This window comes from Pundamilia nyererei, unplaced genomic scaffold, assembly GCF_000239375.1.
Source record: "Pundamilia nyererei isolate P.nyererei 1_Seehausen unplaced genomic scaffold, PunNye1.0 scaffold00197, whole genome shotgun sequence".
Classification (NCBI taxonomy): Eukaryota; Metazoa; Chordata; class Actinopteri; order Cichliformes; family Cichlidae; genus Pundamilia; species Pundamilia nyererei.
The window spans coordinates 745,780-756,042 of NW_005187598.1; the positions used below are offsets into that span (position 1 = coordinate 745,780).

Consider the following 10,263-nt stretch of genomic DNA (forward strand, 5'->3'; position numbering starts at 1 on the left):
TAGTCGACAAATCGTGGCAGCCCTAATCTCTGTCACTCACACTTGGAAAAGTTAGCTGCAGGCTAAACTAACGGGCCTATTTACCAGTAAGATGGCGCACTGTAATAAATTTATGTTGTTTGAAAATGATTGCAGCTGTGGAAATACGAGCCTGGATACAGATAATGGCACGTGAGCGGCACCCTTGCATCCCCAGCTCCTTTTCTGAGCTTTTAATCGCTTCCCGGGATTGCAAACACATTTCAGGTGCTCCGCTGCACCATTCAATTGATTTTCCTTACAGGTTGCTATGACCACTTTAGTGGAGACAGAATTTGAAATGGGGCACCACATGTCAAAGGAAGGAGCAAATAGTTTGTCTTTGTAGCCATGACAGTTGTGTGGATTTTCATCTGAATAATTCTGGCCTGTACTCATGTATTCAGTGATTCTCCAGCCAAAACACATATTGTGTTTGACTTACGCGTTAATAGAGGCTGCCTGACTGTGCCAAGCAGCTGCATATTAGGACCTATTACGTGATTTCATAGCTCTTAGAAAATTGCTCCTATTCACAACGAAACGGCTGGGGGTGGGGCAGAAGTGTTGGGTGGGTGGGTGGTGGGTGGAGGGGAGCGGGGGCTGTGGGAGGATGTGACGAAAAGCCCCCAACACACAATCGTGCCTTTTCAATTGGCGATGGCAAGGTTGATGACAACATGACCATTGTGTTATAATGATAACACCACAAAGGCATCTGCCCCCCTCATCAAGGCTTCGCAGCGGCTGCAGATACAATTTAATTCACTGCTCCGTTGACGGCGCTGATACCATTATGTAGCACGTCGGCACAGGGGTAATCACTGTCGTTCCTGAGAGCGGGATGAAAAAAGACAAGCGTGAAAAAGAGGGGGGGAAAGATGGAGGGACAATGATGGGGAGGCTGAAACTTACAATTAAGAATGCCAATTGTGATGTGTCAGAGCCCCCTGTGGACTCGTGCTCATATACTTGCAACGCTTCCAGCGCTGTTTATTTACCATGGCTACCAGTAATTATAATTAACACGTCATTTAGTTCGAGGCGCCCTCTCGTAGGTTGCCGAGTCTGGACAGCGACAGAGAAGAGGCTGAGGAAGAAAACTGGCAGCTAAGTGCTATTGAGCGCCTGATACGGAGGACGGCAGAGTGGATATCGCAGAGCGCTGACGTTCATCAACTTCTTAATTAGGTGTCACCGGGGGGAAGGAATTGCCCACGGCAGTGGCACTAATGCTTAATTTCTCCCTCACTCAGCTGTAATGTTTAATTAGTTAAGTGGCAGGGCAGTCTTTAGGGTGTTCTTCTCCTACCGAGGTACGATTGCAGCTTGAAACGTTGCTGTTTGGAGTTTTGTCAGATTTTGTTCCCAATGTTTTACTAAAACTGTTTAATCACAGAGTTTCATATTGACAGTGAATCGGACGGCTGCATGTTCAGTTACACTCATAAATCACCTTCAGTGTCTTTAGTGGTGCCAGGGTGTTGTCACTGGGTTTACGCTCTGCTGTACAGGTCAAACCTTTTCTCTGCATCGATAATCTGACCTTTACTATTCATCCACACTTTATTTTTACTGCCTGGAAGCTTTGAACACACAACAAACATGACAAAAGACAGACGCCAAACAGGTTTCATGTAAAACTTTCAAATTAAGACTAAAGTATGTACAACGTGGGACACAAACTATTTTATTTTTAAAAGTCTCGTTTTGGGGGGTTTGACACATTTCCTGTAATCATCCCTGCTGCAGGCAGCTTCTGCCAACTACAGCTCCCACAGACCCTCTTGACTCTACATCCAGGTAACTGTCGACATGTTTACATTATTCAGAGCACATTTATATTTGTATGAATGAAAACTTGAAAACCCAAAGGAAAAAGGTAAGTGTGCTGAGATTGTTTTTAGTGTTTCTGGCTTGTTTTCAGGACTTTGCCTCACAGATCAAACCAGACATGATCAAAAAAGCAGAACGGAAACAAAAGAAGAATAAAACTCCTTAAAAGCTCATACAGTTCAAATAAAGACAGAGGCATTATATCTGGCCTTTATACGGGATTAACAAATATGAAATTACACTCGACCCTATATATCAAAACAAAATGGGAAATGGAGGGAGGAATAGAGATAAAGGAGGACAACAATATGGACATACATATGGAAATGTAGCAGCTCACAGAGCTGGAGGGAATTTGGGTGGAAAAGCCTGATAAGATATTTTATTCCACCTCACCAAAAATCTCACTATGACGGTAAGCCGCACAAATCACTATCATATTTTCTGGGACTGTCATGTTATTAAAACGTATTGTAAGGGGATACATGCAGCAATACGAGAGATATTTGGAGGTTATTTACCTTTGGGAAGTAAAACTTAATTTTTTGGACTTATCAGAAGGATGGACAAAGAACGATAAATACTTGTTTAATATTTTACTGGCAGCAGGTAAAAAAGCCATCACAGAAAAATGGCTTTCTCCTGAGAGCCCAGCTATGAACATGTGGATGGACATCACAATGGACATTTACAGGATGGAGAACATGACAGCAGATATGAACTATAAGAGGACCTGTTTGTATCACGATGGAAGAAATGGATGGACTATATAAAAAAACGCAGGCCAGATTTTGATTTTGACTGTGTTAAGTACTAGAAGATATATTAGAGGATATATTAGTTATATTGATGGTAGTAAAATCTCACTCCCTACATGCCTTCTTTCTTTCTTTTTCTGTTTTGCTCCCTTTTTTCTCTTTCCCTCCTTTTGTATGGATATTTTAGTTGTTTAAAAAGAGAAAAAAGCAAAAATACATGTAACAAATTGTTGAAGCTGATGGTTTTGTACAGTTATTCCTAAATGTCAATTAAAGAAAAGAAAACTAAAACTCCAGCAATGTTAGCTTAACTGCTATTGTTACATAGAAGCAGTGTGCAGTGAAAGCTTTCCCACGCTCCTCTCTGCTGTGTGAGCTCCTGCTTTCTCCACCAAACATGGCCTGTGTGGATCTTTACATGAGTCGGGACCAGCGTTAAACCCAGAACGCAGTTAGCGGTAAATGTGTTGGTCATGTATTTCCTTTGCCATTGTCATAGGTAATATCAATTAAAAATCACTTCTTGTCACCATTTAGTAAAGAATTAAATGTTCCCACCCGGGCTGAGGTGTAGCATCACACGTCATGACTCGTAAAGAGAAGCTCATGTCCACCCTTGAAATACTTGCACAACACTCCCCTTTATTAATATTCTGGTTCTCTATCCTTTTCCTCGTCTATTCAATCAGACACGGATGAAGAAAATAAAAAACGGGGTAAATAATCTGAATATGAGCTCATAAATAAATATGAGGTTCGGTGTAAAGTCTCGTTCTAATGAGGTCATTCAGTGCTGAGGTGTCGAGTGTTACGGCGCTCTCGTCAGCTGCAGGGATGCATCGTCCTTTAGATAATTGTTGTCTTTGTTTCCATCACGACCTTTTGTTCATGAGTTGATGTTAAAGTTCTTCTTCACATGAGTACAGCCTTTCATATTTCATCAATACTAATGACTCGTTTGTAAAATTATCACATATGCTTTGTTTAAACACTGACTTGTGTTTTTTAATAACCTGTTGTCCTCATAACCGAGTCTGTGAGGTGCTGGAGACAGCAACACCCAGAAAAATATTAATAGCTATTAATACATTTGACAGTCATGCTATTTAATACAAACACTAACTCTAACATACAAAACGGATGATGAGCTTTTAAAACAGCATCGTAACAAATGTATCCAATAGTGTGTAAGCTTAGAATTTAACAACCACGTGTAACACTGAAAGATATTAGTCATGAAATTCCCTCACATCGGTGTTGTAGGATGTGATGTTTGGCGAATTTTACTATTTTTATTTGTTCTGAAACTGAAAAAGCCGTTTCCCGTCTTTCCTTTCATCTTGTCTTTTTCTGTGTTTTCTAGTCTCTCAGATGGTCATTGAAGAGGTCAGCGCCATCCAGGAGAACCTGGAGATTGAGCGAACGTGCAGAGAAAGTGCTGAAGCGCTGGCCTCCAAGGTACAGTTGACCTTACGTTAAATCAGATCTGAACTAATTTCCTATGCGTGCTCAGATTCAGTTTCACATTTACTAAAACGGTGTCATTAAAGTAAAACAAGAGAAGAATAAAGTAATAAAATAATGTTGGTTTAAACCGGCTTTCCTAAGTGAATGTTAGAGTCCAATCAGCCATTTGTGATGACATTATCTGAGCGCAGGGTTACAATCACAGCGCTCTCTGGTCCTCTGCCGCCGCTCCTGTCCCCACGGCTCAGTGTAGAAAATTGCGTTGGATTCTTCTGATTCACAGCACAATTTTTTGGAGTCCTTGCCAAAATGCGAGTTGTGATTGAAAGTGGGGGAGTCTGGCACATAGTGATTTTGCAGCCCACTGGTGCTGAACTTATCACAGTAATCATTTCTCATTCAATTTCTGCACAAAAGCCCTCAGAGTCCACCTGGTTGGACGCGAGTGTGGACAGTTGGAGACTGAGGAAGAATTACAGTGAAGGTGGGCTTTTTCATCAGAGTAGGTCATCTGCTAATCGCGAGGTTGCTGGTTCGATCCCAAATATCCTTGGGCAAGGATAACCCCGAGTTTCATCCACGGGAGTGTGACTGTGTGTGAACGTTGGATAAAAAGCACTTAAGCACAGAAAAGGCGCTCGTGTGAATGAGTGACTGCTGCGCTTTGAGTGCTTCAGGGGAAGAATCAGTCCATTTACACACTGATCATCTGCTGACATTATCACTTACTCATTTGTTCACTTAATTACTTAATTGTGTCTCTATGTTTAAAAGGTTTTTTAACCTCTAAACCAGCAAATAACAAATGAAATTATTACTAGTGTCATTTGAGTATTAAAATATTTGATGTTAATGTTACATCAGGTCTATATGTTTATATTAAAGGAGTTTTACTGCACTGAGCAGTAGACAGATATTCTTATTGATAATAGAAATCTTATGTTTCAGCAGTGGCCATGAAACATATCTGACTCCTTGTGTTTGCTGACCCCCGCGAGTCCTGCTCGCCTCCTCATGAGTAGCTCAGGGTGACAAAGATAAGGTGGATGATATTGTCCCACCTCAAGTGATCAACAGTTCCTATGATTAAGGATCAGCTCAGCTTCTGCTGTAACAGGCCAACTATGCCTCCCTGCTGAAACTTTACCAAAGATCAGTACCAGCTGTGTTACCGCAGGAAGCCCGGAGCTTAAATCGCACAGCACACTTACCAACCGTAGCAAATATGATACAGATATGATAGAAATTAAAACTTGCCTATGCAAATATTGAATTTTTACATTAGTCAAATATTCAATCAAAAGTTCAGAACATGTCTGTGAAGGTTCTCAGTCATCCTGGTCATCGTAGTCTAAGGAGCTTGGAAAGAAAAGCGTCTGGACTTCTTTAAGTTGCTTGAAGACGTTTCACCTCTCATCCGAGAAGCTTCTTCAGCTCTGAACTGAAGAAGCTTCTGGTAGAATTGTAACTCTACCGTTTTTAAGTAGCCTTTTTTCTCCAGATTCATGAAGCACTGTTGATAAACAGACTTCTATAACTTTACTAGTCAAATAAAATAAATCTATTCCAGTTGCATTAACAGCAGTAACCAGCGGTTACCAGGAGTCCAGCTTTAGAAAGTTGAGATATTTACAACTATTAAATTGGTCAAGTGAAGCTTGAGCCCCTCCCAGAGTAGAAAAAGGTAACGTGAGTATGAGGTAATAAAAGTGCTGCTGAGTCTCCACACGAGGCTCACGAGCAGCTGCAGTACGTAGATTTGCACTGCAGCATCTGAAGTAGGTGTTTCTCTAACTAGTCGTATACAAGCTGCCTTTCTTCCTAATTTACTTTTTAAATTTTGTTTTGTAAAATAAACGTTTCAAAGATGAACAGCATACTTTGGAACTAATGACAGAGAATCAGATGTGACAAACTGTATTTGTCTTGAAATGTTGTCCAGGATTATTGTGAATCCCACTTGCAGCTGACTGAGCACAAAACAGACATCATGTTTCAGGCTTTGTCCAGTGAAGCGGCTGCTAACAGCTAGCACTGTGCTATTTCAGGAAGGAATTATGATTTCTGGCTAAAAGGCTGCTTGGTCTAAGTAACGACTCTCCTTCAGGCTTTATTTGATGTGCTCGCTTTGCTTCACTAACGGCTTCTTTCTTCATATAAAGCGACGTCCATAACCAGACACTCCCTGTGCTGTGGGTGTGTGGGGCGGACAGCAATAGTCCTTAGCTATTTCAAAGAATAAATCCATTTATTAATTATTAACTTACTTATGTTAAAAGCATCACGTTTGTTCACCATAAATCCATAAGCAGAGTACAGTCTGAGTATGAAACATTACGCTGGCCTTTCAGCAGCAATACTCCAAAGTCACCATTCCTGTGCACACTGTGTTAACGTGCGTTTATTACTCATTTGCATTTAAATCAGAGCTGGAACACACCACGACGGCAAGTTAAACTCTATGTTAATTTCTGTCCCCAATGATGGTAATTTTGCACAACAAATATCTCCAAGGCCGCTCTGAAAGAAGCCAAAGTTTAGAGCAATTCTTTAACTCGTCAACATTTTGATTTAAAAGCAGCTGGAGGGGGTTAGCAATTTACAACCAGTCAGAGGAGAATGTGGCTTTGATGCTTAATGTTTTTGTGTTGCTGTATGATCAAGGCTGTGACTTTGTAATGGCGACCTCCAAAGACAGCGCTAGCCGACTGTTATGTCAGCCTCGAGTCATCTAAGTATGTAATTTTAGATGTACATCTTTCACCAATTGTAGATTATTATCAGAAGAATGTGATTCCATGTTATGTATTGTTGATTGCATTTCAGAAAAAAAGCTGTCGTCTGAAGGGTGTCATCAAAAGATGGAATTGCTGCAATCCGCTCTCACCGGGATGCCATTAATAAATGCTTCTTTCATGGCTCCTGTTTTCTATTTCCTTTACTTTTTTCTTCCCTTTAGGGGCTTTTCTTCCTTCAGGTGACATCAAGAAGCGTGCATAAGAGGCATCAGTCCCACGGCCATGGCTTTCATTCATGCTTTACTTACCACTGGTCTCCTTAATTCATATATATAAGTATATAAATATATATAATGCTAATAAAGTATAATGCTTCAACAGAGAAGCACACACTCCTGTAGCAATGATTATAACGGAGTGTGAAAATATTAACAGCTAAAATGAATTGTTATTCCTACTACAGTGGTGCTGCCATGTTGTACTGCAGTTCTGTGAGTGGACTGTCCGAGTTGTGTTTATGTTCATTAGATGTTGGTGGTCTACAGTCTACTGTCTACTTGTATAAAACCCATGAATGCTTTGTTACCAGGACAGTTTACTGCAGCTAGGACATGCAGCACATTAGAAGATATTGTTTTAATAGAAGTATCAGTACTTTGGTGAAAACAAGCAAAATATGATTTGAGCTCAACTTTGTTTCCTGTAAAATGAATTTGCCACCGATTATGTGAAACGATGAAGACGTGACTAAAGTGCAAATGTTCCAAGCATTTCTACACATAGCATCAGCTGTTGCATTTATGGGCATATTTATGTTCATGAAGGTCTCTCTGTGGAACTTGGTAATCCTTGAAATGTGTTCTTGAGTTGGTTTGATGTTGTGAAGGAGTTTTTCTTAACTAAGAGAAGAATTTTGCTCTAATCTATTTGAGCTGCCTCCTGTGGTCTCAGATGTTTTGCTCTTGCTGAGTTTGGCACTGCAATCTGTGTTCGAGCCCAGCGATGGCCTACTGTCCTCACTGTCCTCACTGTCCTCACTGTCCAGTTAAAAAGCCATGAAACAGCTTGTCAGTCAGTCCAGTTACTCTTGAGAAAACGTGAAATAATGTATTCAGATGGCTGTATTTCCTAAATATTTAATGCAATACTTTTGTATTGCATTAAATACAAAAGTATTTTGTATTTAATTAATGTTAAAAGTCCACTTTGCTGGTGTGCAAGGGCACCAAAAACTTGTGGACTTGACTGCAGGTGTGTTGAACTTCAGTTGGTGTCTTTATGATCTTATTCTGACAGTACATTACACTTCCTTTGCCTGCATGCTACAGCTGGACAGGCAGAACCGCTCTCTGAAGAGGAAGAGTATGATGTTGCTGTCTCACATCAGCCCTGAGACCATCGCTGACATCGACCTCAATGATGAAGCAGAAGAGAGTGAGGACCTGCATGCATCGAGCCACGACTGCCTGTCTCCTCAGTGCTGCACCTCCATCTCAGGTACCGTAGAAAGTAAAGCCTACACTGTGCTGACAGACCTCACCTACAGCATTCATTCATTCACCAAAGAGTATTTGAACACAAGAATGTGTTCACTGGTCACAAGGAGAGCTGTGAAAGCACTTGTGCACTGGTACATTTACTTGCATCTGCTGGCAGTGATAAGTTACTGCAAAGACAAACTCTGGGTTAGAAGATGGATGAATGAAGAAGGGAATGTACCACTGAGGTGAAATCTAGTTTGGAATCCATGTGCTTTGTGTTTGACTCTTCATTTTACAAGGACTTTACTCAAAGTCTTCACGTGGCACATAGTTTCTCACATATTTGAATGAGTGGAAATCAAATTACCTGGATTCTAGAGGTAATGGTTCGGTCGTGTTTATGGAGCGGACCCAAAAGCAGACGAAAGGTAACGAAGAGAGAGACGTTTTATCGGACTGAATGCCAACAAACAAAAACACGAAGCAAAACAAGAGAACTGAAACCTAAACTGGGAAAACTAAACGAACTCTGTAAACTGTGGCAGGAGACATGAAACACGTAGACGGGGAATAACCCCGAGCATGAACAGTGGTAACAAAACACTCAGACGACCTGACACTGAGGACTTAAACACAGGAGGGGAAGGAGGGAAGTAGAATGAAGCATGACGCCACAGGGGAAACAAAACTAAACACACTGAGCAGGGGAACAATGGACCTTTCAAAATAAAACAGGAAACATGGAGATGCAGACATGACGAAGCGACAAACATCAACCAGACTAAAACTCAACTAAGACAAAATAATATGCCAGAATTTTTCTCATTAATCAGAAATATGCAATAACTCAACTACATCCTTAACAAGAATAAAACATGATTCTAACATAAGAAGTCAAGAACAGAAAAAACAAACTCAAGATGCTGGGTCTCAGACCCCGACGGGTTTAAGCCCGCCCCATTGCCACGTCCATCACAGTGTGAAATTTAGCTTCACCAAAAATTCAATTTACAGATGACATGAAGAGTATAACGTCTACACCCTTAGAGTAAAAAATATTAGGTGTGTTGCGCACGTGTGCATAAAATAACTGGCCTGAGAGTTTTCAGCTGACTGAAGTTCAGCACTGCAGACGTATTTTCTCCTCCAGCTGCCTCTGGCTCACGTCATGGTCAGTTCCTTTAGTCAAACAGTAATTATACCTCCGGTGATAATGGATTTATACTCGATGATGCTTTTCCATTCATGTTGTTGGCATTAAAAGGGACAGATAATCATGTCATTTGCAAATAATATGCTGTGATACAGGCAATACTGAAATAAGTTGACTTTTGCAAAGATTGCGGGCTTATTATCTTGAAAATTCATAATTGCATGTTAATGGACAGCTAGTCAAAGCAGCCCCTGTGATGAAACACCAGATATTTGGCTACAGACTTCTGTAGATCCCAGCCAAACAAACGAGCTCTCGTAGGTTCTGAGCCAAGTACATCACACCGATTGTGTTCATCTGTTCAAATCATTTTCAGTATTTCGCTTGAAGATTTTATGACACGAAATCCTCGTTCTGCTCACCAGAAGGCAATCCATCTGTACCTGAAACAGCTTTTGGTGTCAGCGACCTTCTTCTGCTTAAGTACCCTGTTTAAATGTCTCAGACTGTTCCTGCTGTGAGCTGTTTGTATTAACACGTCTTTAATTCAAGATTTATTCCATTTGTCACATTTTTGGACACGTACAGTTCTTAACCAACGTATCGGCACAGCACAGGTTTAAGCCACAGCTGCACTAAATTAAACTAAAAGAGTATTTTTTAATGGTTAAACTCACCACTAAAGCTCAACATGATCCTTTTAATGCTGAAATATAATGTTTTTATGTTGTCCATGAAATTTAAGATTTGTTGTTTTACAAAAAGTGGAAAAAATAAGAAAGCCCATATATATATATATAAATAAATATATA

General features: G+C 40.5%; 1 protein-coding gene across 1 annotated transcript in view; it reads left to right on the plus strand.

Moving 5' to 3' along the window:
- shtn1 (shootin 1) overlaps nt 1–10,263 on the plus strand; it is a 32,536-nt gene that overhangs the window by 6,215 nt on the left and 16,058 nt on the right. The window contains exons 3-4 of the mRNA XM_013914425.1: nt 3,976–4,070; nt 8,146–8,314. Coding sequence (XP_013769879.1) covers nt 3,976–4,070; nt 8,146–8,314 — 264 coding nt within the window. The remainder of the gene's footprint in view (nt 1–3,975; nt 4,071–8,145; nt 8,315–10,263) is intronic.